The sequence below is a fragment of the Anguilla anguilla genome, chromosome 18 (assembly GCF_013347855.1).
Source record: "Anguilla anguilla isolate fAngAng1 chromosome 18, fAngAng1.pri, whole genome shotgun sequence".
NCBI lineage: Eukaryota > Metazoa > Chordata > Actinopteri > Anguilliformes > Anguillidae > Anguilla > Anguilla anguilla.
Genome location: NC_049218.1, coordinates 29,114,869 through 29,142,709, shown reverse-complemented (window position 1 = coordinate 29,142,709; position 27,841 = coordinate 29,114,869). Strand labels below are relative to the sequence as shown.

Here is a 27,841-nt window from a genome sequence, read left to right as displayed (position 1 = left end):
ATATATATATATATATATTTATATATTGGCACCAAGGGTCTTCACCCAAATGCCTCCATTTTGTTTTATCAGGTGAGGCTGAGTCACAGGTTTGATTGACAGCCCATTTTAATGGCTGGTTTTCAGTCTCATTTAAAAAATAACAGGCAAAAAAAAACAAAACTGTCTACTGAATCACAGAGGTAATTTACTATCATGAACCCAAAACTCAGGGTAGAGAATTACAGCTGTATAGCAAATGAGTTAATAACCATTACCCTGAGGCCAGTAATATCAGACAGCTCATTGTGATGCTCAAGTCGAGGCAAGATAGTATTTCCATCCGCATAGCACCACACCCCTTAGCTGAGGGCACACAAAACGTAATAGACATTTTAAAGCAACAGAATAACCAATAAGCTCTCTTGTTTATTTTCAACAGGCACAGAAGCTTTGAAAATAAAATGTCACAAGGTAATTTATTCAGTCATCATTAAGAAATACTTTTCTCTTCATCATACAGTAAATCTTGTTTCAAACTTACGGTAATGTAAAAGTGGACCTCACATGTATATTTCTTTCCTTGTGTTTATGGTCATTCCACATACAGTAGTTTGACCCCTATGTATATAGCTCTCAAGATGAAGGCTAAAAAACAAGTGATATTTTCTCATAGCATTTTTACTAATCTTTACCAAGAGTGTCAACAATTTTGGAGGCACTGTATTAAGGAAACTGTATAAAAGGACAGTAATTAATTTAATAAGATACCTCTGTTTTTATTTAATAACCATCATTTTAATTAAATTTGGTGCTGAATTTATCAGTTCATTTGTTAATTCGTTAATTATTGAATTCAATTGCGTTTTATTCGTTTCCATTGTTATTTTTAATTATTGTTACTTTCACCATCGCACCCTACGGAAAGTGGCACGGACGTAAACTACATCTCCCATAATTCAATTGCAGACAGCTTTGAGGTTAGATTTATGTCACGTGCATTTAACCGTCATTGGTCCAGCACAGTTTTAACCTGGATGTAAATTTTGTTTGTGCGATTTTTAAAAAAGTAACTTTTCGTAGTTTTCATGTCATTCCAGCGTCATTCATAAGAGGTTGTGACTTGTTTGTCTTTTTCTTACTTACTAGACTAAGTCACACGCGTTGTCATAGTGCATTGAATTAGATCAGCTACACTAACCAACAAGCTGTGTTGTAGTCAGCGAGAATGGCTGGAATTGCAGCCACAAATGGGGCTAACTAGCTAAAGATAAACTAGCCAGAACTCTGCCGTAGTAGCTAGACTATATAGGCAGTGCCACTAAACGGTATAGGTATAACGGGTCTTCTAACTTTAATAGAATGGAGACACCAAATACGTTAAAATCCAAACTCGTATACCATACACCAGATGGTTCAGAACAGTCCAGTCGTTGTGGATCCAGGACACGAACGGTGAGTATTAATAATATTAGAAGCTTGTCTTCATGGTGCTGGACTAATAATAGTTGGCCAGCTAGCTATACACGATTTAGGCTATAACTGAAAGACAAGCTTAGTGTAGCCAGACTAGACTAGCTAATGTTTTTATATTAAGTACCCTAGCCGGTGGTTAGCCAACAGTTAGACTAACTAAAGTTTTTGAGTACAGCTTTGCGACCTTTATCGCTGACGTTGTGTTTATTGGTCTTTTGGTCTTTCAGCCAATGAGTGCCTCACTAAAGGAAAGACTGAAAAGAACTAGACGGTCCTTCAACTCTCCGTTTTCTGTGGCGAAACGACTTAAAGTGGATTCAGACGAAGAGGCGGTGACGACCTCAAACAAAACAGGTGTTAAGGAGTGCGCAAAAACAAGCGTGACTGATGGAGTGGACTTGAACCGAAATCAAATCAGCGGAGCTGAGAGCGCCTTGTCCCCGGGCGACCACACGCAGAATCCACAAATCGACCTCTTTCACCTTCGAGAAAAATTAAAGAAAGAGGTCAGAGATAAGACCGAGAAACTTCGGCGGCTGAAAATGGCTCAAATGTACAGAACAAAGGTATTCTTTTTCAACTAATATGTAACAGTATTATTCTACAGTATCATCGCAGATGAGTTTGCAGCCTACATGAGAAATGCTAAATATGTCTAGAACTGGCTGTATGTGTGTAACGTATTTCATGCTGAAGATTATTTCAGTGGAATAGAGTTCAAATGATTTATTCTTTATCTGAAAGCCTTGCTTTTACCGGTCATTGTCCGCATGTGGTTTTGTTTTCAGAATGACATGACCCAGCTCCAGTCCCTGATCGGGAAGTGGAGAAGCTGCAGCCAGGCAGTGCTTCTCGAGCTGCAGTCAGCCATGCTCGTGGATGGCAGGAAGGCCAGCATTTCCCAGCTGATTGACCATTTCGGATTGGATGACGCCATACTGCACTTTGACCGCACAGATGACTTCAGAGACTCATAAATCTCACTGCGGTCTTGCTGTTCTCTTGACCTTGTTAGCTCGATTTGGAAACGTTGCGAATTTGCACAATTTGTCTGTAGTGTCGGCGTATTTTTTCAATTGGGCAATTCGATATTCGATGTACTATAAAGTAACATACTGGCACTTTGACTGGAAATGAAATTGATCAGACCTCACGCTAACATCAGGCTGCTCTCCAGCAAGGGGTATCAGCACAGATCTTTGACAAATGCTACAGCCCTGTATATGTCTACTGTACTTCAAATAACAATTACTCATCTTTATCATGTTAGTTAAGAGCGATGGAATTATTCAAACCACGAGAAGCTAGCCTGATTCATCCCCATGAGATGGGCAATGCATCGTTTTTTTTTGGGGGGGGGGCAGGGGGGAATCGTATTTTGAGGTCTCCTTCAAATTTAATACAGTCTACGGCCATGGAAGTATCAAAAACACACAGACATGATCAACAGAATGAGGGGTGTTGTGTCGGGATATGTTGTATTTAAACTGAGTAATTGGCAAGCCAATGCCGCTTGTAGTCCACCTGTGAAATGCCACTGGTTTTGAAATGGCAGAGATTCAGAAATCGGTCTAGGTTCACAATTCACTGCTTTACCTTGAAGAGCTGACCGGCACAAACATACACTACGCGTCATAATATAAAGATTGCACCGTGTGAAAGTATATATGGGCAGAATTTTTTTCAGTCTTGAAAATTCAACATAAGCCTCGCTGGTCCAAACAGTACAAGTCACAATACACGGAATCATATAATTTATCACATTTTCATCTACAAATGAAAGACAAAAAGCTGTAAACTTGATGCATTTAATTGTTAACATTGTGGAATTCCATTACAGTTGAATTTACTGAAACTGTTCACCACGACTATTTTATAATGGATTGACGAATGAGTAATGTGATGAAAGCATAGTACATTTGTGACTAAATGAAGGACATAACCAGTGATGCCCTTGCTGTTATATGATGAGTGCTGGGAAAGTCTTCCTCCTCAGCTTGTCCACCTCCGCCCTCAGTTGAGTCAGCTCACTGGCCTGGTCTTTGGCCTGGTCCATCAGTCTCTTCCTGTCCACGATCTCCTGGTACCGTCCCCCACTGCTGCCATGCTGGGCCTGCTCCAGGGCTGGTTAAAGGAGTTCACACACAGTTACGCTGCTGCTGGGAAGCTGGCGCAGTCAGCAGGTAGCAATTACGTCCAATGGGAGGCGCCTGCCTGTGCTCTCCTTGTGTGGGCAGTGGGAGGAGCCGTGCGCAAGCTGTCGTGTAACTGTAACCATGCCAACACGCAACAAGTACAGGCAACCCTAGAGGACCGTACACTTCTCGGCATTTTAACACCATCACTGTTGTCAGTCAAGCAGTCACATGACAAGGGCTTTCGGATGAAATGAAAGAAATACGCTTTGCTTTTATTACCTACGGCTTCGCAGATGTGCCTTCTCTCCGCCACCGTCACCTTCAGGTCTGCTATCTGCTGGTCCAGCAACACATTTTGCTCTACCTTGCGAGCTACGTGTCTTTCCATATCTTCCATCATCTTTTTGGTAGTCCTCACATCCTTGTTATGAGTCTTAAAAGGTGAAAGAAATTTTGTTTTTAAGTAGTACCATTCGATATGAAAAAAGTGATTTATCAGTATGCTATGCTGTGGATATGACAACATTGAGGGTTACGTTGCACATACAGTGAATTATTAAAAGGTGAAAAGTAGCTGGTAACAGAACAGAAGAATTCTATGCTCATGGTTTTGAAAGTCTTTGCATGAGCAGGTGGTGGTTACAACTAACCGAAACAAAAATAATATCTGGCGCGTTTTCTTACCTTTTCATGCAGTACAATTCTTTTTTCTACATCCGAAATCTGTTTTGACACACGGTTGTCATGATCTGTTGCATTCAGGTACTTCAAAGAAGACAAGAAGAAAATCAGTATTCAGATCACGTACAAGATAAACTCTGAGTCTTAGAGTAATTTACATTTATTTATTTTATATAGAGATGTATGCAAAATGAATATATTACATGATGCATATTTGCATTTTATTTTTCCCGAAAACCATCAGCAATGATGCGTGAGAGTATACGAAAGAGACAGTTTCAGCAGACTCATTCAGGGTTCTGTGTGTTGGCTTCATGGTGGCGCAGCTGTCGGAATGAACGGCCACAGACAGGGTTTTACTGTAGGACCTACCTCTTGCAGCTCCAGGGTGACCCGGAGCATCTGGATGTCCCGGGCCTTATTGGTGAGGTCTTCCAGGAGCATTTTCATCCGTTTGTACTCCCATTCCTGCTGGATGATGCCCTTCCGAAAGTCCTTAATCTCCACCATGCTGGAGATCTTCTGATCTCCTAAAGACTGAAGAAGATGGAGGAAAGATGCCCTCAGCTGCCCTACACAATCAGATATTACCCTGTTCCATGGGAAAGAGATGCCCTCAGCTGCCCTACACAATCAGATATTACCCTGTTCCATGGGAGAGATGCCCTCAACTGCCCTACACAATCAGATATTACCCTGTTCCATGGGAGAGATGCCCTCAACTGCCCTACACAATCAGATATTACCCTGTTCCATGGGAGAGATGCCCTCAGCTGCCCTACACAATCAGATGTTACCCTGTTCCATGGGGGAGAGATGCCCTCAGCTGCCCTACACAATCAGATGTTACCCTGTTCCATGGGGGAGAGATGCCCTCAGCTGCCCTACACAATCAGATATTACCCTGTTCCATGGGAGAGATGCCCTCAGCTGCCCTACACAATCAGATACTACCCTGTTCCATGGGAGAGATGCCCTCAGCTGCCCTACACAATCAGATACTACCCTGTTCCATGGGAGAGATGCCCTCAGCTGCCCTACACAATCAGATATTACCCTGTTCCATGTCATCTCACTCACGTGCTTGGTGAAAAGCTAACCTGGTTGTTAGTTAAAATGTCCAAGTTGACAACCAATTCAAGTACCTTCACACATCTGATTTTCCCTTTCCCTCCTGAGAGAGCAGAACATATTCGCCTGTCGCAAACTCGTTTTTTATTACTGATTCCGTATCCATCTCCCCACATCTTTTTCTGACTTTGTTATTGTTGTTGTAAACTCATCATTGATGGGATAGCCCCCGCCTCCATTCCATTCCTATATTTCATAATCTAATTGATCACGTTAGTGCGTGCGCAGTGTGCAAAAAGGAATTCGGGCTAAAGCTGTATATTCGCTGTGTAGTTAATTACAGCAAACAAGTTTTTGGGTGATTAAAATAGATACATTTTGACAAATACAGAAAGTTTGAGTGTTTGATTGACTCAAAGTAGCAATCAGCAAAATGGACAGTGCTCACATGTAAAAATGCAAGTTAAATAGACACTCAGGCACACACACACACACACACACAGTTTTTCAGATCCGACCAAAATCAACGATAAATTCTCGACCCGAAACTGGCCTGAGGGTTGGGGTGAGTCCAGGTCCTGACGGACTTGGGCTGACTTTGAGAATTATGTTGGTGACGCATCAAAAAGGGCACCCTGGGGTGCCCTTTTAGAATCACTGCACAAAAAACACCCTCCAGTCACAACTGGCGATTGAATCATTCTTAAGCGTGTCAGAATCGGCCCTACCCTGATTGTCCCATTCAGTTCCTCCACCACGTTCCTGTGAATGAGCTCTGAGTCAGAGAAATCTGGAATGAATCTGCCCGTCTCCACCTCCACCTGGCCCTGCTTGAGAAGCATCTGCACCATCAGGTCCAGCTGGAACACCATCTTTTCCTCACGAAGACTGCAAATAAATAAAACATCTTTTGGAACTATGAACTACATTACCCACATGACACTTCTCACCAAAATGTAAGTCCATATGAATGACCTTCTTTTAGATACGGTATATGACACGTGCTCCCAGCAGCAAGCCGCCTTTAATGTAGTATTTAGACAGCACTGAAGGAGCCTTGCCAGTCAGCCATTTCTTTTTTCATCATGTTGAACCGCTCTCACCTATTCAAATCACCCATTAGACTGGTTATCTTAGTTTTGACGCTCTCCTCTTCACTAATTCTCCTTTGCAAGAACGCCTGCATCTCGGCCAGTTCCAGGGCCTTCTGCTTCACCTGCAGACCAATGGCAAGAAAGGACTTTTAAAAGGACAGTGACACTTTGGAAAGGAGGATGAGGTTGTTGTATCATAACCAGTAGTTATGCAAATGGGGCCCTGTCCTCTAGTGATTTGACAGAATCGTCCTCCAATGCCCTTGCTTTTTCTGCAAACATTTGTGAAAACACTCTGTGAAGAGAACTGTTTTGATAGATACAGTGCTCTGAAAAAGTATTTTCCTCGTTCCTGATTTCCTTTGTTATTGCATATTTGTCACACTGAATGGTTTTAGATCTTTCGACAAAATGTAATATACAACAGGAACCTGAACACAAAATGCATTTTTCAAATAATTATTTCATTTATATGAGGAAAAAATGATCAAATGCCCATATCACCCATGTGAAAAAGTAATTGACCCCTTAAACTGAATAACTGGTTGCACCACCTTTAGCAGCATTAACTACAAGCAAGTGCTTCCTATAATTTGATATCAGTGTTGCACATTGCTGTGGAGGATTTTTAGCCCACTCTTCTTTGCAGAACAGCTTAATTCAGACAAATTGGTAGGTTTAAGCACAAATTATTAATTTTAGGACTTGCTTTTGTGTTTTTGTCTTCCTGCATAACCCGATTACACTTCAACTTCAGCTCATGGACAGATGACCGGAGATTGTCCTTAAGAATTTTATGGTGCACAGCAGAATTCATGGTTCCTAAAATAATGGTATGTTGTCCAGGTCTCAAGGCAGCAAAGCATCCTCACACCATCACACTACCGCCACATTCGATTGTTGGTGTGATGTTCTTACTGTGAAATGCTGTATTTGCTTTACGCCGGACAAAATGGTAAAGCAGGAACAGGGCAAATACTTTTTCACGGCATTGAAGGACGCAAGAATGCACTGGTGAGGTCAGCAGTAGTAAACAACCTGGTAGACCACAGAAGACCACTGTACTGGGTGACTGAAGAATACCTTCAATTCTGACGCCTTTTTAACAGTTGAGCAGATGTTACTAAAGCAATTCTGGTTAGATATTATGTGTACAATGACAGTGAGCCCTGCCAAGATCCCAAACCTAAAGCATTCTAGATACTTCTAAATTCAGTTCAGTGTCTACCAGGCCCTGCACCTCCCATTCCATGGTCCCACTGTGCACCTATAGAAAGCAAAAGCAGTCTTTTTGGGCACTGGCTCTGCCTCTCACCCGTTGCTCACTCTCCACCTTGGTTCTCCTGGACTGGCAGAAACGCTGCCAAACGGATGGGTCTAGGTCTTCCGGCATGTTCTCCTTCCGGTCGAGCTCCTCCATGGCCCTCATCATCTGAGACGCTCCTTCACTGGCGGAGCGGAGAGAACTGACGTCGTCCGTCTGAGCCCGGATCCTCTGCACCCTGCTCCAAGACACGCACGCAGTCTCACCCACTGCTGTCTCACCCACTATCTCACCCACTATCTCACCCACTGCTGTCTCATCCACTATCTCACCCACTGCTGTCTCACCCACTGCAGTCTCACCCACTGCTGTCTCACCCACTGCTGTCTCATCCACTGCTGTCTCATCCACTGCTGTCTCACCCACTGCTGTCTCACCCACTATCTCACCCACTGCTGTCTCACCCACTGCTGTCTCATCCACTATCTCGCCCACTGCTGTCTCATCCACTATCTCACCCACTGCTGTCTCACCCACTATCTCACCCACTTCTGTCTCACCCACTGCTGTCTCATCCACTATCTCACCCACTGCTGTCTCACCCACTATCTCACCCACTGCTGTCTCACCCACTATCTCACCCACTGCTGTCTCACCCACTGCTGTCTCATCCACTATCTCACCCACTGCTGTCTCACCCACTATCTCACCCACTGCTGTCTCACCCACTATCTCACCCACTGCTGTCTCATCCACTATCTCACCCACTGCTATCTCACCCACTGCTGTCTCACCCACTATCTCACCCACTGCTGCCTCATCCACTATCTCAACCACTGCTATCTCATCCACTATCTCACCCACTGCTATCTCACCCACTGCTGTCTCACCCACTATCTCACCCACTGCTGTCTCATCCACTATCTCACCCACTGCTATCTCACCCACTGCTGTCTCACCCACTGCTGACTCTCTACTCAATTATCTTTTCACATATATAAAGGAATGGCATGCAGGACGAGGGGGGTACACACAAAAAACTGCCTAGAAATGCTTTTCTGATCTTATGGGTATTACACAGTCTTGCCTTGGTCTGCGTTTGTATAATTTGTACAGCTGATCGACCATATGGACAGGAACATCGGCAAACTCTTTCCTGAAGCCTCGGTCAAGCAGCTGGAAGGAAAAATATAAAGCAGGTGCCAAGTTGAACTAAATATTTTTACCCTCCATACACCACGCGATACATTTATAACATAATACTGCTTTGGAGGACAACGTGGAAAAACTGTAGAGCGCAATGACACATATAGCTACTGAAGCACACAGAAAAATTCATTTGATCTGGGAAGGGCCTCACTTTGTCTTCTGCAACAGCGTTATCGTAGGTCTCCCGGAAGGCATCCACAACGCTCCTGTACTTGTGTATCTTTTCTCCAATCTCACTCTGCCAACAACAGCAGCACGTGTGAGAGCCGGAAAGGGCTCAGCCAATCAGGCAAAGCCTTGAATACAGACTGATTATTTTCTAAAGCAACAGTACAATACAGTATAATCATATTATGGATTGTGTACATGCATTGCTTGGTTTTTGTCAACAATTTGAAATAATGTTCAGTGAAATGAAAATTTAAAAATGAAAAACCTAAAAATGAAAGCACCTTTAAGGCCATTGCTTCTTCGAGCTTATAGCCAAATTGCTCCTCGCTGTGGTGGACCTCCTCTTCCATCAGAAGAGACTGGGCCAGATTGACAAGCTTCAGCTCTTCCTAAAACAACAAGCAAGATTATCAGCGCGTGACCCTGTTTTACACCAGCAGGGTCACATGGGAATATGTAACTACAAATGTGTGAAAATGCATATAATTGTGCCCTTTTGAGATTATGAGTATGTCTGAACAAGTACTGATGTATGAAATCACTCAACACTTTGGAATGAGAACCATCCCTTTGACGTCAGCATCATTCAGAGCTGAAGAAGCGGACTTTTTTTTGGAGAATAATATAACCCCAACCGCAGACTTATTCACGGCATCATTTGGGTCCCCACCCAGCCAGTTACCACACCGTTATATGAATGTGTTGCACACACACATTCGGCTTTGGAAATGCTTGATCAGCATTTAAAAATGAGTCTTCAGTTAGAAAAATTTCTACACTTTTCATTTTATTGTAACAGACTGTTCTGTTATTTCCACACATTTTGACCTAAAGTATGAGCATTGCTAATTCACTACCACATATTTCCTTCTTTTCAAACAGGATACAGAAGGTTAGTCTTTCAGATCGTATACTCCACAATGACAGTTATATCCTTTGCACCAATAACCCAGCGTGCCACATAAATAGCCTTTTTTTATCATATTTTCGAGAGCTGATTTAACAAGGCTCATCCCAAACGGAGAGGTTCTTTCCTGAAGGCCTGCTTTTGACATATTTGTCGAGTGAGTGAATAAGAGTGCTAAAATAAGCACATGGAAAATCATGCTAAAATGGGATTTTTACCTGGTAGATAACCATTTCACAGTTCACTTTCCTCTCAAACAGTCGGGTAAGGACTTCATCAAAACTGTGAGTGCCCTCCTGGATGGCCGACTGCAGTTTCTTCATTTCAGTCTCCAAAGTCTAGAAAAAATGTATTGATCAAGAACAAATTAAACGTGTCTAACGAGGCCATTGGTCATTGAATCCCCTCATGATACATTCTGTTGAAAAACAAATTCACCAGATTTGCCAGTAAATGCATTGGGCAAGATTGTAAAACAGCTTATCCAGGTGGAAACAGGAGGGTTTGATACCTTTCGATGTTTTTCCTGTTCTTCGCTCAGCTCCTTCACTTTCTTCTCGTGCTCTTTCAGACTCTTCTTCTCCTCCTCGGTCCACTCCTCCTCAGGCCTGGACATGAACTCCGGCTGCTGAACCGCCTGCAGGTCAAAGGTCACAAGCTCAGCGCCCAATCGTTTCCTTAAGAGCGCGATAACGAACCGTGCTGTAATTAATCACTGTAAGGACCGAGCTGCCTTTTATTTTAAAATATCTACATGGAGGCTTTCCCCACCATTTTCAAAATGCCCTCTTTCTTCATCTCCAGCACTCCGTCCATCATGTCATCAAGCGCCCTCTCGCGGATGTTGTCCGCCTTCGAAGAAGAGGGCAAAGGTCACTCCAGCGGAAGAGGCTAACAGCCAGATAACAACATTCCTCAGATAATAATTATGAAATAAAATACTTCTATTACAATACAATACAATACTTTATTGTCCCCTCAGGGGAAATTTGTTTTCACAGTTTTTGCCTTGCAGCCTCACATATTAATCGCTGTCAACTCATTACATGAAGACCGTGTTTCGAGCAGAAGCAAACAAAATAGTTTGAATCATATAGTCATAAATATTGCATACCATGTGATTCTAAATAATGTAATGTGGCACTGCGCATTTAAACAGTGGGAATGGGCTGTACGCTGTGATAAACAGACCAGTATTTCGCATGCGCGTGTCATTGGTCTGGGTAATGTTTGCGTGCGCCCCCCCCCCCACCCCCCCCATGGGATGCTGTGCCAGTGCGGTTCCCGGCTCGCGTGGAATCCGACCTTGGCGGCCTGCCGTCTTTGTTCGTCCGCTTTCTTCGACTCCTCTTCCTTCTGCCTCTGCTCCGCGCTCAGGTACTTTTCCACTTTGATCTGGCAACAGAACGCACCCGTCACGCTCACCCGGCAGTCGAACCCGGGCCAGGCCGGCTTACGGAGGGAGCGGCGCGATAAACGCTTGGTGTTGGCAGCCAAGCGCTGAAAAGGCTCTGATACTAGAGATTACAGGTGATGTTTGCTTTTCGGTCTGCAGAACACAGCTGAGCAGGATAAATATGATGAAGTCACTGCCCGACAGTGTGTGAGAGCCCAGAACGCATTATTCATCTTCTGCAAACAGTGGCTGTCAGCAGCCTCCAAGTCTCAAAGAAATACGCCAGAACTAGATTTTTTTTTTTTTAAATAGCATAATGGTAGGTACACTGCCGTTGTACCATTGAGCAAGGTCCTTAACCTGCATTGCGTCAATATCTGTCAAGCTGTATAAATAGATGCAATGTCAATGCATTTTAAAAAGTTGTGCACGTCGCTCTGGAGAAGGGCGTCTGCTAAATTCCTGTAATGTAATGTAATGTAAAAAAGCAATACTCAAAGCTTAAACAAATACTGTCATTTTACACCCCAATGAGAGCAGGGGCTGAATCAAAATTCCAGAGGGAATTACTGCATGCGCTTGTGCTACGTGTAACGTCAGAAAAATGTACAAGTGTCCATCAAAACAACGGATGATCAAATTACATGTATACAGCAGGAGTTTGCAACCAATTCACCGCCAAATAAAAATAAAATCAGGCTACAAACACTTACAAACTAAATGCGACATGCATAAATGTGGATCTTAAAAAACAGAAAGTTTTCAGGGATAAAAGTTCATTGGATCTGAAGTTCCATGCGGTGTGGAGCACAGTATCACCGCTAATTTAACTAACTGTGCACATTCATGTCGCTGTCCTGCTCCACTTGCTTTTATAAACCCTTTCGTAAGCCAATAAACCACCGATACAGGCGGACCGACCGCCACAGATCTGCGGATGCTCTGAGCCGTTATAACCGAGGGGTGGTTGGGCTTTAGCCCGTTGGCCCCGCGGCGGCCTGGCGCTCCCCGCACCTCGCTCTCGGCCACGCTGAGCGCCTGCTCGGGCCGCTCGCTGTCCGTCAGGCTGGGCTCCCACAGCTCCTCCTCCACCTCCAGCTCCTCCATGATCTCCCTGATCCTCCGGTTCTTCTCCTTCACCCGGTTGATCTCCTGCACCTTCTGCTTGTGCACCGCCTCAAACTCCCTGTTGAAGGCGGTCTTGACCTTGTAAATAACGTCCTAACGGGGGGGAGAAAGGGATGGAAGAGGGGGGAAATCAAGAGGAAGGGGGGCTGAGGAAATACCCACTAACAGCCAGCAGGGGAACCGGCCCTGCATTCACTGCGTTCAGCCAAACGATCTCAAAACCATGGTAAGAATGTATTTAACACAAACACTGTCAGAATTCAGTTCATACGTCATCCAATCATTTAACTGCCGGTACAGAAAGGTAATATACAGCAGTACATCAGAAACACAGAATTTTTAAAATACTATTTAAGGAAAATATAGCCTATATTTCACTGTTATGTATGTTTGAAAATGACTATTGCAATACATGCAATAATTTGTACATTTTCCCACATGAAGTGTTTATTTAAATATATTGCAGTATATTCAGTTTCTGTAAGGGTGTACTTCTGGCGGGAAAAGCATGACAAAACTAATTAAATAAATAAATAAAAAGTGAAAAGTCAACATTTAATAAATGTATGTATGGTCAAATCAATACAAATATTTGCCACCGTTTGTTTCAGCAGAACAACACCACTGTTATGGACACTGTTTACCATATGGCTGTAACTGACTGCTTTTTCTTTGCTGATGTCATTATTCACCCTCTCAGAGTTGAGGCGAGCAGCCAATCAGAGAGCCGCGTGTCCGGCACTGACCTGCAGCAGGGTGATCTGGTTGATCTTCTCCTCCCGGACGTGCAGGTCGAACTGGCTGTACAGGTAGGAGTTAGCCCCGCCGTACTCCGCGCTGAGGCTACCCATTAGCGCCGGGCTCTCCTGGTCCACTTTCTCTTCCTCCTCCTCGCCCTTCTTCTCCTTTTCCTCCTCTTTCTCTTTCTCTTCCTCTTCCTCTTTCTCGGCCTCTGGCTCGTTCTCCTCTTCATTCTTATTTTCGCCCTCCTCCTCCTCCTCATTCTCATCCTCTGCTTTGGGAGAGCCAGCTTTTTTTTCCACGATGTCATGCTGGAGCTGCCCATCGGTTTGGAGAAAAGAACAGTGCGTCATCACGCATGTTCATTTTTTGAGAGCATGCTGAAAAACACAAAAACCTGACTACTGTTGCATTTTTGCGGCGATACGGTGCGTGTGCTTAGAAAAAAAGCAATTCGAGCCATTTGCATATTATTTATATCGTAATACCAGGATCCAAAATCAAGACTGCATAAAAATTTTTACAATATGAAGAAGGAATCTATTTTAAAGGATCAATTACATTTGACATTAGACATTAGACATTAGAAGTGTCATGGATGCCTAACTCAACGCAACGTCGCCATGTGTTGTGTGTGAATAAGGGGATCTGGGTGGCATATTGATCTTGGCTCCAGTGTAAGTGGATGGGGACCAGGTCTCCGGCGTGTGGCGCGGGTAAGAGGAGCGGGTACGAGGCGTAGGGCGTGGGTAAGAGGAGCGGGTACGAGGCGTAGGGCGTGGGTAAGAGGAGCGGGTAAGAGGCGTAGGGCGTGGGTAAGAGGAGCGGGTACGAGGCGTAGGGCGCGGGTAAGAGGAGCGGGTACGTACTCTGCGGTCTTCGTGCTCGATCTTCCTCATGGTGTGCACCCGCTCCATCTCCTCCAGCTCCTGGGGAGACCTGGCCTTCATGGGATAGTTCTTCACCTCGTTATCCGTATGGAAGGCCTGAGAGAGAGAACCATCCTTACTTCCTGTTCGCCATACGCTCACGCGTCTGCAATGCTGCACCACAAGCCATTAGACTCCATCACCTGTGGCTGATGCCTCAGGAAAAGGAACTGAGGAACTTTTTCTTACACCTTTTACTAGATGTGAGCTCAGTCTTACATCGTGCCTAATTAATTTGATTACTGTTTAAAACGCTCTCTCGTACCTTGACGGCTTTCCCTTTGACCTTCATGGAATCCCAGCATTCCCTCTTGATGACCTCGCACAGGTAGGCCTTGGCGAGGTCCTCCAGCTCGGCCTCCGTGCGTACCTGAGGGGCACACGAGCGCCCACGCAAGCGCGTTCACACCCACCCCGTGCGTGACCGCGCCCTGCACGCATGCCTCCACAGGAAGCCTGGCACACGCCGGGCATTCCACCCCAGAGACGAGCAGGCCGCAAACACTTCGGTATGCAGAAACACAGCCTGCCAGCACTCAGACATGCTCTCGGTATGCAGACGCACGCAAACACGCGGAGAATCTGCGCTCCTGTAAACAAGCCTCGTAAAACCATTTAAAATGGCTCCAAATCTCCACATTTGTCTAGACTGAGGGCTGACACTACTGTAGCATCTAACTTTATGTTGTAGGATTGAAATGAAAACCAACAGGATAGGATCTCAAAGAACTGCTCTAGCTGTTGAGTGAGGTGTGCTTTGTTAGGGTTGAAATTATAACCTATAGGATGGTAGATCTCCAGGAACAGGGTTGGGCAGCCCTGCTCTAGCTGTGGAATGAGGTGTGCTTTGTTAGGGTTGGAGTGAAAACCTACAGGATGGCAGATCTGCAGGAACAGGGTTGGGCAGCCCTGCTCTAGCTGTGGAATGAGGTGTGCTTTGTTAGGGTTTAAGTGTAAACCTACAGGACAGTAGATCCCCAGGAACAATGTTGGACAGCACTGCTGTAGGCTTATGTATTTACTGCTGTTGACTGTAACACAGATGACTCAGCATTGGGTCGGCTCGCGACTAAATCTTCATGTCTGCATTTCTGTAAGTCGCTTTTCTATGTATGGATAACAGCTTCTACTAAATGCTGTAATATAACAGAATAAAAACATGACCTTTTTGGAAAGCGATTTGAGCACACTACATGAAAAGTGTGTAGTATGATTATTACTGCTGTTGCCGTTACCTTGGTGACCTCTTCCTCGGCCTCGGCCAGCAGCCTCATCCTCGCGTCCATGTCCAGGTTGAACTCCTGGGGCTCCAGCCTCTCCATGTCCGACAGCGTCTCGTTCTCCCGCATCATCGCTTGGATCTGCGATTGCCCCACCCCCCCACGTGAACCCCCGCATCTTACACACACTCACACCCAAACCGCAGGATCACACCCTTTTATAGGACAGTGAACAGTCCATAAAAACGAGTAACTTACAAGTGTTTAAAACTTCAGAAACAAAAGATGCTCAGAAGAATTTGAACTATAAAAGATGAGCATGTCATGTTGTTTGGAGAACAGAAAAATTATGTGGTATCACTGGTTTATTTGACAATTGTAATTAAATGTATTTTTTGAAGGCTTGAAAGTACCGGAACATTCTGGGAAAAGTCCAATTCGCTAAGCCTGTTCCGAGTGGGCTCCCGTGTGAGCGAGGTTAGCGTAGCCGAGCGGCGTGAGTCACGGCGACTGAGCTCGCGGCGCTGGAGGACACGCCCGTACCGTGTCCCGCAGCTGCCTGACTTCTCTTCTCAGGCTCCTCTTGGACTGGGCGTACTGCTGACTCTCCTTTCTCAGCGCCTGTGCAAACATGGCACCTGTGAGCAAACGGACGGGCTGGGAGGAGGGGGGGGAGAGGGGGGGCAGGAGCACCTTTCTGCAAGCCCCCGAGCTTTCAGAGCTGCTCTCAGAGCTGCTTTGGGCCTGACTCACGCTGTACCCAATCTCCACTCGCCGGAGGACACAGGGGAAGCGCGGGGGAAAATCCCGTCCCACAAGGCAATCTGTTCAGTCAGGCCCACTCAACTCCGCTGCCAAGCTGTGCTTAAAGGGGAATTGCACTTTATAACACTTCTGGGCTCATTTTCACACCTACCTGGGCTTGTGTGTGCACCCCAGACAGTTTTTAGGTTGCTTGCTTCAATACTTAGATATTTAGATATACCCATGTAAGCAAATTCAGCTCGCGAATACACACCGACCTAAAGTCTGATCCATGAAGGGCACTTCGATGTCTAAAGAAACCTTTCACTCAAAATTCAACACTGCAATTTTATAACACATATCTTAAGTTTATGATTCAGTAGAATTCATTATTTGTGCTTGAAACTTGGTTTCATAATGGCTCTCACTGGTTACTCATAGATAGACAAAGCTCTAATCCAAACTGATTCGCCTCTGATAGCAATCTGAGTTTATCTTTGTGTTGGGTAACTGGACAGCAGTCATTCAGAAATATATGTGCCCTGTTTATTTTTAGATTCTGTGGTCAATTTACGCAACCATTGGACAGGTAAAGTAAATTAATCTGTGTCAGTGTTTAAAAGATGAGCTAATTCAAACTAGCAGAGCACAAGCGCTATAAATATACTACGCTTTGTCAGATGAAATCAGTGACGACTGGCTGTGTGTAGGTGAGTGTGTGTGTGTGTGTGTGTGTGTGCTGTGTGTGAGTGTGTGTGTGTGTGTGTGTACACTGCTGACCTCCTCATGCTTGTTGTCCAGCCAGGTGGGGTCAGAGGTCACGGCTGAGGAGGAAGCGCTGCTGTAGCTCTCATCCTGCTCTGTCACATCTATTCTGCGTCTGGCCTGAGAGAGAGAGAGAGAGATGGGAGGGGAGAGAGAGACAGACAGAGAGAGAGAGACAGACAGAGAGAGAGAGAGGGAGAGAGAGAGAGAGAGAGAGAGGGGAGGGGGGAGAGAGAGAGCGAGAGAGAGAGGGAGAGGGGAGAGAGAGAGAGAGAGAGAGGGAGAGAGAGAGAGAGACAGACTAGTTTATTACACGTTTCAAGAGGAGGCTCTCCTACACCGTTTACTTCACACAGCTGTGACGCTCTTACAAACCATGAACATTTCCAGCGTTCAGTGCTTTCTGAAAGAATACGTTCGCCACACCTTCCAGGCAATTCTGTCTTATAACCCGAGTGTAGAAAATGTCTGATTGTCTGCAGTAACTCGCCCGATCCCTTCATTAACGCATTAGACAGGTGCTGACAGGCTGCCTGCAGTCACCAGTGAGGTTCCCATCTCTCCACTGACTGACGTTAATTCCCTCCCCTTCCGCCCCTCCCTCCCACAGCAGGCGTGCACGTGTTCACGGGAGGACATCCTAAAGGCACAATTACAATTTAAATGTTTGGGGAAAAGCGAAAAAAAGCTCCCTGCATGAGCACACACTCTCCCTGCACACACACACACACTCTCCCTGCATGAGCACACACTCTCTCTGAACACACACACACACCCTGCACACACTCCCCTGGGCAAAAGTTTGCCAGATTTTTCTGTGTTAGTTTAAAATGAGAGACATTTTTAATAATTGAGAATGGGACTTCTTTATCTAAGAATAAAGACTATTCTATTGCTTTTGTTTCTGTGCTTTATTATTCAACCACTCTATTAATCAGTCATTATTAGACACTTTTATGCAGTGCAATGATTTGTACAGTGTATACACCGATCAGCCACAACATTAAAACCACCTGCCTAATATTGTGTAGTTCCCCCTTGTACCGCCAAAACAGCTCTGACCCGTTGAGAGTATTTAAAATAATGTGGAAATAATTCACCCTCTAACAATATCTTAGCTTTTTATAGCCCTGTAGCAACTAATAATGTAATAAACTACCAATAGTGTAATAACTCCCAATAATGTAATCCATTTCAAATTTTTAATGTAATAAAAACAAATAATATAATGAGTAGTAGTAGTAGTAGTGGTAGTAGTAGTAGTAGTAGTAGTAGTAGTAGTAGTAGTAGTAGTAGTAGTAGTAGTAGTAGTAGTGGTAGTGGTAGTAGTAGTAGTAGTAGTAGTAGTAGTAGTAGTAGTAGTAGTAATGGTGTACTTTTTTGATCCCCGGGGGGAATTTGCACTGTTGCAGCATCAAAGACAACAAAGTAACACAACCAGATACAAATTTACAGTAGATACAAAATATCAGATACAAATATACAGTAGATACAAATATACAGAATTCCAAATATTCCAGAGGACACCGTCAGAGGTGGAGTCCATGCCTCGACGGGTCAGAGCTGTTTTGGCAGCACGAGGGGGACCTACACAATATTAGGTAGGTGGTTTTAATGTTGTGGCTGATCGGTGTAAATTGCCCATTGTGCAGCGCATATGAAGCAGTGATGAATGCGTGATCCGAAATCAGCAGGAGGGTCAGCGTTCCCTGTCCCATTCGTACCTCGGTCCTGGACGGGACGTCCCGGTTCCACTCGGGCAGCTGGCTGAGAACGGGGTTCTCCGCGCCCTGCAGGGTCTTCAGAGCGACCAGCAGGGACTGCCCCTGCTGAGCTGCTTCAGACGCTTTTCTGGAACCTTCCGTCTCCAATCTGAGTTACAGGAGCACAGTACTGCAGCAAGCCAAACGCAGGCCTGGCCAAGCCATCCAGACACAGTCCCTCTGTTCACTAACAGCAATGCCCTTTATTATTCATTTTTTAGCCACAAATTTAAGAAAGCCTGTTTTTTTATTTTACATTTCCTTCAAAATTATTTCAACAATAGCTAAACTAACAATATAATTGAAAACATCTTTAAAACACTCATTTAACTTCATGACTCACATAAATGAAAACAATATGAATATACACATCAAGTTAAGACCATGTGCACTGAATTTCACCATGTGTATTTCACACATCTGTACTGAATAGCAACATGTGTACCTAAAACTATGTGAACTGAGTAACACCATGTGTACTTAACAGCATGTATACTGAATATCACCATGTGTACTCAATAGCATGTGCACTGAATATATTTTTTGACTGATGATTTATTGTCATAGTATGAAATAATCTGTTCTGAAAGTGAATGCAAACGCACTGCATGCTGGGTACCGTCCCAGATGAGTCGCGCAGGCCTGCAGGTGCGGCACTGCAAGGAGGCCTACCTGAGCCGCACGCAGACCATGGACCCGTCCTCCACGCCCGTGGTGACGAGGGTCTGACCGTCCGCGCTGAAGGACACCGCCCCGGCCCCGTCCGCCCAGCAGGCGTGACACTGCATCTGCACACACCGCTCCTGCCAGAGGAAAGACCGCCGTCCGCCTCAATGGAACTACACATCCCAGTGAACCCTGCACAAAACGTCTGCTAAACCTTCACTGAACAAGAACAGGTCTAAACCTAGTATATGACTGGACCTAACACACGTCATCCGGCTGACCAATGGTGTAACTTCATAACTCGGCCAACCAATCGTGTAACTTCATCACTCACTCAGTCACTCGCTCAGTCGCAGTCATTCGCGTTTGTAGGGCTGGCCCCGCTGTTGCGGTCCAGCCGAAAATGTTTCTAAACGTGTACATTTATCGCTAATAACGTTCAGCTTTTTCACTCTCACTCATTTTCAGAATTCACAGAATAGGCCTACACATTGTTGCTCTATTTATAGTTTATGCCATGTTTATGCTTGTTGAATATTGGCATTGATTTAAGCAACATTTACGCTGAATTCTGGCCTACCGTTCATTTCAAGCATCGTTTTTTGTCTTCGCCACAGCTGTTCGGTGAGCGGAGCAATCGCAAACAATAATAAAAGTGAAACCGCATTTACAGTGAAAAAAGCGCGAATGCGGAGAAAGCGCCTCTTACGATACGGGACGCGTCCCGAACTCGAAGGAGCCCGTCCCTGCCGACCGACGCCAGCCAGAGCCGGTGGGGGGACAGGAGGAGAGAGGCGGGGCCGAGCGGGTGACCCTCCACTTCCTGTTCCGGGGTCAGCCGGATGACGCTCCCGCTCGGAGAGCCCGAACCCTGAGAAGCAAAAAACGCGCTTTGAAAACACGAGAGTAACCCATAAAAACTACTCTGAGAGAGCCCTAAAGCAGTACCTCTGGGATCTGGAAGCGCTGCAATGTTTTTGTGGCGTGGCAGTAGCCGAACATCTTGTTGTCGGGTCCCAGGACGGCCGAGGAGATGGGGTGGGGGACCTCACAGGGGATTTTCTGCAGGAGTTTGTCCGACAGACGGCCGTGTGGGTCTGCACAGCTCGTCGATCCTGCACACAACACAGCGTCCAACACAGCGTGCAACATCAGCTGCAGCCGTGCACATGCAGCCCCAGACCATCCGGCCAATCAGCGTGGGTTTCCAAGCTGACCATTATTCCCTAAACTATATCACCCAGAGAGTGTGATCCTTTCATTCTCCGTTCTCAGGAGGCAGCACCGGAATGCAAGGAACCCCCAAAGCAGGGCCAGACTGAGCAGCTGGACAGGGACACTGACCAAGTCACAGTGACATCAGGTGAAAAGTGCTTTGAACACTGAAATGAAATGAGTGGCTGAAACGTCTATCCTGGCGCCAACCGCACTGGCACTAGTGAGCAACGATTCTCAAGACCAGGAAGTGAGCTTCAAAAACGAAGCCTGCTGTCGGTCGCTTGGGGGTACATCGCTGAAGGGAGAAACCATTGCTTTATGTGAGCACACCACCCGTCCCCCTGTAGCACATTGTGTTTCGAACAGTGTGCGAAGCGGTGTAGCGGTGCGTTTCCACGGGTACCTGTGAGCTCCTGGACGGGAAGGGAGAGAACGAGCAGCCGGTCCCCTCCCTCCAGCTGCGTGCCCATCGCCGCGGCGCACAGAGCCAGCGCCCGCACGCGCTTATCGCCACGGTTACACAGCGTGGACAGGCCCAGCACAGCGCCCCCTGCCTCTGAAAACACAGCACAACCGCTCGCTAGCAAACACACACATATCTGCACAGGCAGGGCAGCTTGAGCCAGTAACTCACTTACTGTACGTCCCATACCCTCAACACAAGTACCTGCAAATCCAATGACCTCAAACATCTTAGAAGGCCGAGCATCCAAGACAAATATGTTTGAATCAGAAGCCCCTGTGAGAAGAAAGTTTCCTCCATGGTCAAAACTGAAAAAACAAAGAGAAGAAAGAACATCAGCTAAGTGCATGACAAGCAACTAACTGATCAAGAAAGAACAACAAAAATTTTAGCTGGAATATTTCCCACAATATACTTCACAGCTACTAGAGAACCAAAATGCATATGCGCAGTTTTAAAACCAAAGGTAATCTAACAGACTAACAGAGGACACAGGTAACAGACTGACTGAGGACACAGATAGCAGACCGACTGAGGACACAGGTAACAGGCTGACTGAGGACACAGGTAACAGACTGACTGAGGACACAGGTAACAGACGGACTGAGGACACAGGTAACAGACTGACTGAGGACACAGGTAACACAGGTAACAGACAGACTGAGGACACAGGTAACACAGGTAACAGACTGACTGAGGACACAGGTAACAGATGGACTGAGGACACAGGTAACAGACGGACTGAGGACACAGGTAACAGACTGACTGAGGACACAGGTAACAGGCTGACTGAGGACACAGGTAACAGACTGACTGAGGACAGAGAGAACAAACAGACTGAGGACACAGGTAACAGATGGACTGAGGACACAGGTAACAGACAGACTGAGGACACAGGTAACACAGGTAACAGAGGGACTGAGGACACAGGTAAGATCAGTGCGCGTGTGTTGCAGACACAGGCACTCAGAGACACTTGCTTGAGCTGAGACACGGGTACGTGGTGGAGGTGTATCCGGTGAACAACGCGTGGCTGTTTCTCGGACGTCAGATCGATGAAGAGGACGTGCCCGGTGTCCGTTCCCACGGCAGCGAGCTGGGCGACGGGGCAGCATGCCAGGCTGGTCACCTTCAAAACATTCCGTTACATCACATTCAGACATGTAATCCATCACCCAGACATCGACACAAAAAAACTTCAAATGTCTCTTCCTCGCTAAACTCTTTTTCTCAGCACTGTTAGCTGTATAAGAATCCTGGCAAGATTCTAACCTTCGAATTTAGAGGTTTCTACTACCATGTATTGGGAAGGAGTTGTTTCTTGCAACTCCTCATTATACATAATTGTGGCATAGAAAGTGGAAGATGTCCTCAGAGGACACATCCTTAATTTAACCTCAAGATGAACATGTCCAACGCACCTGAACTTGCAGAGAGATGGAGCTGATGTGTGACTCATCATCTACAGACCAAAGCTGGAGAACTCCAGAGTCTCTCACTGACTGCAATAAGGAAGCATTGGTTATTATCTTAACACCTGTGGCAGTAGAACATGGGACATAGGAAAAGAAGTGAAGGAATGAAGACTGTAGTAAGTGGTTTAATATAAATGTCAATGGCAAAGCCATGCTATTATGACTTTAGTATCTTTCAGAGAAGGTCTTGTTTTTATTATGCCATGGACTCCACTTGGAGTAATTGTGATGGAGTTGGAGTTTTGGGAGACCAACCGCGACTGAACAGGGGGGTTCTTTAAGCTATTAACCAGAGGTAAAATAGCCACAAAGTCTCAAGAGACACGGGAAAGGAAAACAATACTCCTTAGGGAGAGTATCCCAAAGAAAAGCTCTACACAACCCACGTACTGGGTAAAAAAAAGAACTAAAGCTTAAGGAGTATGAAAATAAAACAAAACTGCCAGAGCAGAAAACGGGGCAACTCAAAGAAAACAGACCTCGAACCGAGGCTGAAAAAGTAAAACCCTAAAGAAAGAATACTGAGCTTAGATTGTGGCACTAACTGGTTGCCAACAATCTAAAAAAGCTAAAGACTGTTGTGCTAATTTTATAGCCACAACAATCCAATATCGCAACTCAATCCTATACCTTTACCTTTACCTCGTTTGACAGAATACCGGCTTTCGTGCAACATAAGTGACACTGAAGCAAAGCTTATCGGCTTGCTCAGGGTTTAAATAGAACACCAACAGGTGCAAATAGTAAAAGGAAATTTGCACGTGTATAATTCAATCAACTCAAATGGCCGTAATAACTGAAGAAAAGGTGCATGAAAAAACCAATGGCCGTAATAACTGAAGAAAAGGCGCAGGAAGAAAAAGAAATGGTGGCATCAGCCAAAACCATGACAGGACCCCCCCTCTAAGGGCCGGCCCCAGACGGGCCCTCTGAACCACGCCTGCGGAAGTCATGAATAAGCTCAGGGTCCAGAATGTCTCTAGAGGGGACCCAACAGCGTTCCTCAGGGCCATAGCCCTCCCAGTCAATAAGGAACTGAACACCTCGCCCCACTCGTCTCTCAGCCAGAATGCGGCGTACTGTATATACCGGCTCCCCATCAATGAGCCGAGGCGGAGGTGGCGGTTCATCCGCCGGAGCCAATGCGCTCACGAGAACCGGCTTGAGGCGAGAGACATGAAACGTCGGGTGGATTTTCATGGAACGAGGGAGCTGCAAGCGAACCGTGACCGGGTTGATTTTACGCACGATCTTAAAAGGGCCCACAAACCGAGGGGCGAGTTTACGAGATTCAACTCGTAAAGGAAGGTCACGGGTAGATAACCAAACCCGTTGACCCACTCGATAGGAGGGTGCCGGACGGCGATGCCTGTCGGCAAGTCCCTTCTGTTTGGCCGAGGAGCGCAGGAGGAACGCACGGACTTTCCTCCACGTGGCCCGACATCGCCGAACAAAGAACCCAGCAGACGGCACCTCGTTGTTCCTCTCCAGTTCTGGGAACAGAGGAGGTTGGAATCCAAACTGGGCCTCAAATGGTGAGAGCCCCGTGGACGCGTTACGCAGCGTATTATGGGCATACTCCGCCCACGCGAGATGACGGCTCCACGATGTCGGGTTGGAGGAAGCCAGACAACGAAGAGTGTTCTCTAGCGTCTGGTTGGTACGTTCCGTCTGTCCATTAGTCTCCGGGTGGAACCCCGACGAGAGACTGACGGACGCACCCAAAAGAGAACAAAACGACCGCCAAAACCGAGAGGCAAATTGAGGCCCCCGATCAGACACCACGTCTTGAGGCAGACCATGCAGTCTGAAGACGTGGTCGACTACCAGCCGTGCAGTCTCTGGTGCGGATGGCAATTTAGGCAGCGCAATGAAATGGGCTGCCTTAGAAAACCTGTCCACCACAACCAGGATAACTGTGTTGCCATCAGAAGCCGGCAGACCGGTGATAAAATCCAAGGCAACGTGGCTCCATGGACGACTCGGGACGGGCAAAGGGCGTAAAAGCCCAGAGGGTTGGAGCTGAGAACCTTTGTTGCGAGCACAGACCGAACAAGCGGAAATAAATTCCCGAACATCCCTTTCCATCCCAGGCCACCAAAACCGCCTGGCCAGGAAATCCTTAAACCTGTGGATGCCAGGATGCCCAGTTAGATGGGAGAAATGTCCCCACTGCAGCACCTGGGCACGTACCTTGGATGGCACAAAAAGACAGTTAAGGGGTCCCCCACCTGGATCCGGCTCCAGTCGTTGAGCCCTCCGCACCACAGACTCAATGTCCCACATAACTGGGGCCAAAATCTGGGTGGTAGGAACAATGGGCTCAGAGAAGTGGTCACTGTCAGAGTGATCGAAAATCCGGGAGAGTGCGTCAGGCTTGATGTTTTTTGAACCTGGGCGATATGTTAGTAGAAAGTTAAAACGAGAGAAGAAAAGCGACCAGCGAGCTTGCCGCGAATTGCGCCGCTTTGCGTTCTGAATGTACTCTAGATTTTTGTGGTCGGTCCACACTGTGAAAGGGTGTTCAGCTCCCTCTAACCAGTGCCGCCACTCCTCTAGAGCCAGCTTAACCGCCAAAAGTTCCCGGTCCCCGACGTCATAATTTCTCTCAGCCGGAGAAAGTGACCGAGAAAAATAAGCACAGGGGTGCATTTTTTGATCCTGGGGAGAACGTTGTGATAAAATTGCCCCTACCCCAAGCTCCGAGGCGTCCACCTCTACCACAAACGGGAGTGAAGGGTTAGGGGTTATCAGGATGGGCTCCGAACTGAACCTCCTCTTCAACTCCGTAAAAGCAGCCTCGGCTTTGGGCGTCCACTCAAAGCGTGAAGGGGTATTTTTCTTCGTCAGTGCGGTAATTGGCGCCACCACTGAATCACTGTGTTTTTCTTATTGCCCCAGTTAATGTGCGGCTTATGTTTCATCAGCCACGAATGACCTAAAACAAGTGGATAGGCTGGTGAATCAACCAGGAAGAGCCGGACTCGCTCCGAATGACCACCAAAAGGAACACGCATGCAGACAGGGTCGGTAATCTTTTTAACCAATCCGGTGCCCAGTGGGCGACCGTCAAGAGCTGTAATGTGGCGAGGCCGTGAAAGGAGAACCACAGGCAATCCAATTTCACTAGCCCAATTAGAATCCACAAAACAGTCAACTGCTCCTGAATCTAGAAAGGCGTCAGTTTTAACTAATTGGTTATTCCAGGATAGCTCAATGGATAAAACAGTTCGAAAGGCTGATGGGTTACGCCTCACTGGGACCTTTCTTTCACCTAGTGAGGCCTCCCGTTTCCCCCCAGCTTAGGGCACTCATTCTTAATGTGTCCCTTCTGTCTGCAATACCGACACCATTCGCTGCGCTGCCTTTGTTCCTGCACATTGCGTAGGCTGGAGCTATCTATCTGCATTGGTTCATCATAGCTCAGAGAGCCTAATGGGGGAACCAAAACTGCAGGCTTAACCGGAAGAGAGGCAACATATGGGAGGGAACGGTTCCTCCTCTCACTTCTCTCTCGCTCACGTTCCCGCACTCGGTTATCAATCCTGATAGCCGTCCTTACTAAAGCATCCAATGTGGCCGGGGGCTCAAGAGTTGCTAAAGCGTCTCTCACTGGCTCTGAGAGCGCATTCTTAAATAACGTCATGAGCGGAGCCTCTGACCAACCTGTTTCACCAGCCAATGAACGAAACGTGACAGAAAAGGCTGCTACACTGTTCTCTCCCTGACGAATGCGCGTTAGCCTTGTAGCTGCTTCCTCTCCGGTAATATCATGATCAAAGACCGACGCCATTTCTGCCATTAAACTTCCAGACGTGTTCATTACAGGGGCTTGTGAACGGATGAGCGGCTCAGCCCATGCAAGGGCTGTCCCTGTTAGCAGGGATAAAATAAAAGACACCCGTGAATCCTCCGTAGTGAAACGTGATGGTTGAGCTCTAAAAAATATCGTACATTGCGCTAAAAAACCCCTGCATCTCCCTGCTTCTCCATCATACCGCAGGGGAAGCTGCAGTTTAGGTTCGCGGACAATGACTGATACCATCGGCTCTGGGGTCGGGGGAAAGGAAGGTGCTTGTGGAACTGTGGGGTTTAATGCGCAAGCCAGTTGGCGAACACTGTCAGCAAGCTCCCGCAGTGCATTCTCCTGGCTGCGCAAACTTTCTTCCTGACGGTGCAGGCGTTCAAGCATTTCCCCCTGCCGTTCATAAGAGGTTGTTTGTTGGGAATGTAATATCTGAATGCCCCTATCATGGGCGGTTAGGGCAGCCTGTTGAGCTGCAACAGCCTGTTCTAAGCCCGTTGGAGTCGCTGGTACATCCATTTCGTGGCTTCAGTGTACTGTGATGGAGTTGGAGTTTTGGGAGACCAACCGCGACTGAACAGGGGGGTTCTTTAAGCTATTAACCAGAGGTAAAATAGCCACAAAGTCTCAAGAGACACGGGAAAGGAAAACAATACTCCTTAGGGAGAGTATCCCAAAGAAAAGCTCTACACAACCCACGTACTGGGTAAAAAAAAGAACTAAAGCTTAAGGAGTATGAAAATAAAACAAAACTGCCAGAGCAGAAAACGGGGCAACTCAAAGAAAACAGACCTCGAACCGAGGCTGAAAAAGTAAAACCCTAAAGAAAGAATACTGAGCTTAGATTGTGGCACTAACTGGTTGCCAACAATCTAAAAAAGCTAAAGACTGTTGTGCTAATTTTATAGCCACAACAATCCAATATCGCAACTCAATCCTATACCTTTACCTTTACCTCGTTTGACAGAATACCGGCTTTCGTGCAACATAAGTGACACTGAAGCAAAGCTTATCGGCTTGCTCAGGGTTTAAATAGAACACCAACAGGTGCAAATAGTAAAAGGAAATTTGCACGTGTATAATTCAATCAACTCAAATGGCCGTAATAACTGAAGAAAAGGTGCATGAAAAAACCAATGGCCGTAATAACTGAAGAAAAGGCGCAGGAAGAAAAAGAAATGGTGGCATCAGCCAAAACCATGACAGTAATTACTAAGTTCTGTGATGCTAAAATCTTGATAGCCCCATAAGAATCCTTTACCACACAGAGGTTCTTATCGGTATACAGTGAGGCTGCAGCCACAAAGTTTCCAGCGAGAACATCCAGAACCTTCTCCATCTGCTGCGGCTGAACTGTTCTGTACCTGTAAACACTGCCCTGGAGGTAGAAAAAAGAACACCGTTGTTTCAAATATCCAACAGCCATAAATTATTTTTCTTTGTTATGAATCCATTAAGAAAGTGACACAATTGTCAGTGACACACATTTTAGCGCTGTGCTCGCGCTTGTTATACGTGTGAAAGGTGAACATTCTCAC

General features: G+C 46.2%; 2 protein-coding genes across 3 annotated transcripts in view; one reads left to right on the top strand and one right to left on the bottom strand.

Moving 5' to 3' along the window:
* Positions 1–990: 990 nt before the first annotated feature.
* sfr1 (SWI5-dependent homologous recombination repair protein 1) lies at positions 991–2,576 on the top strand. Its single transcript, XM_035400799.1, has 3 exons — positions 991–1,434; positions 1,683–2,021; positions 2,244–2,576. The coding sequence occupies exons 1-3, from the start codon at positions 1,342–1,344 to the stop codon at positions 2,430–2,432; spliced, it is 621 nt and encodes a 206-aa protein (XP_035256690.1). The 5' UTR covers positions 991–1,341; the 3' UTR covers positions 2,433–2,576.
* A 673-nt stretch (positions 2,577–3,249) lies between these two features.
* Positions 3,250–27,841, bottom strand: part of cfap43 (cilia and flagella associated protein 43) — a 28,352-nt gene continuing 3,760 nt past the window's right edge. For both annotated transcript variants that reach the window (XM_035400798.1, XM_035400797.1), the window contains exons 9-38: positions 27,565–27,681; positions 22,445–22,525; positions 22,004–22,152; positions 21,228–21,331; positions 20,964–21,116; positions 20,291–20,457; positions 20,052–20,213; positions 19,349–19,479; positions 18,638–18,785; positions 16,929–17,033; positions 15,948–16,025; positions 15,420–15,545; positions 14,450–14,554; positions 14,125–14,241; positions 13,261–13,572; positions 12,401–12,607; positions 11,296–11,385; positions 10,762–10,842; positions 10,502–10,627; positions 10,209–10,328; positions 9,365–9,472; positions 9,064–9,150; positions 8,791–8,879; positions 7,755–7,941; positions 6,449–6,561; positions 6,074–6,233; positions 4,647–4,811; positions 4,278–4,358; positions 3,873–4,026; positions 3,250–3,579 (exon numbers count right to left, since the gene is read on the bottom strand). In XM_035400798.1, coding sequence (XP_035256689.1) covers positions 3,416–3,579; positions 3,873–4,026; positions 4,278–4,358; positions 4,647–4,811; positions 6,074–6,233; positions 6,449–6,561; positions 7,755–7,941; positions 8,791–8,879; positions 9,064–9,150; positions 9,365–9,472; positions 10,209–10,328; positions 10,502–10,627; positions 10,762–10,842; positions 11,296–11,385; positions 12,401–12,607; positions 13,261–13,572; positions 14,125–14,241; positions 14,450–14,554; positions 15,420–15,545; positions 15,948–16,025; positions 16,929–17,033; positions 18,638–18,785; positions 19,349–19,479; positions 20,052–20,213; positions 20,291–20,457; positions 20,964–21,116; positions 21,228–21,331; positions 22,004–22,152; positions 22,445–22,525; positions 27,565–27,681 — 3,987 coding nt within the window. In that variant the 3' untranslated portion in view covers positions 3,250–3,415. The remainder of the gene's footprint in view (positions 3,580–3,872; positions 4,027–4,277; positions 4,359–4,646; positions 4,812–6,073; positions 6,234–6,448; positions 6,562–7,754; positions 7,942–8,790; positions 8,880–9,063; positions 9,151–9,364; positions 9,473–10,208; positions 10,329–10,501; positions 10,628–10,761; positions 10,843–11,295; positions 11,386–12,400; positions 12,608–13,260; positions 13,573–14,124; positions 14,242–14,449; positions 14,555–15,419; positions 15,546–15,947; positions 16,026–16,928; positions 17,034–18,637; positions 18,786–19,348; positions 19,480–20,051; positions 20,214–20,290; positions 20,458–20,963; positions 21,117–21,227; positions 21,332–22,003; positions 22,153–22,444; positions 22,526–27,564; positions 27,682–27,841) is intronic.

Coding starts and splice junctions, on each gene's coding strand:
- sfr1 (XM_035400799.1), top strand. CDS start 1,342: ATGGAGACACCAAATACGTTAAAATCCAAACTCGTATACCATACACCA. Junction 1,435..1,682: donor GTGGATCCAGGACACGAACG/GTGAGTATTAAT, acceptor TTGGTCTTTCAG/CCAATGAGTGCCTCACTAAA. Junction 2,022..2,243: donor CTCAAATGTACAGAACAAAG/GTATTCTTTTTC, acceptor TTTTGTTTTCAG/AATGACATGACCCAGCTCCA.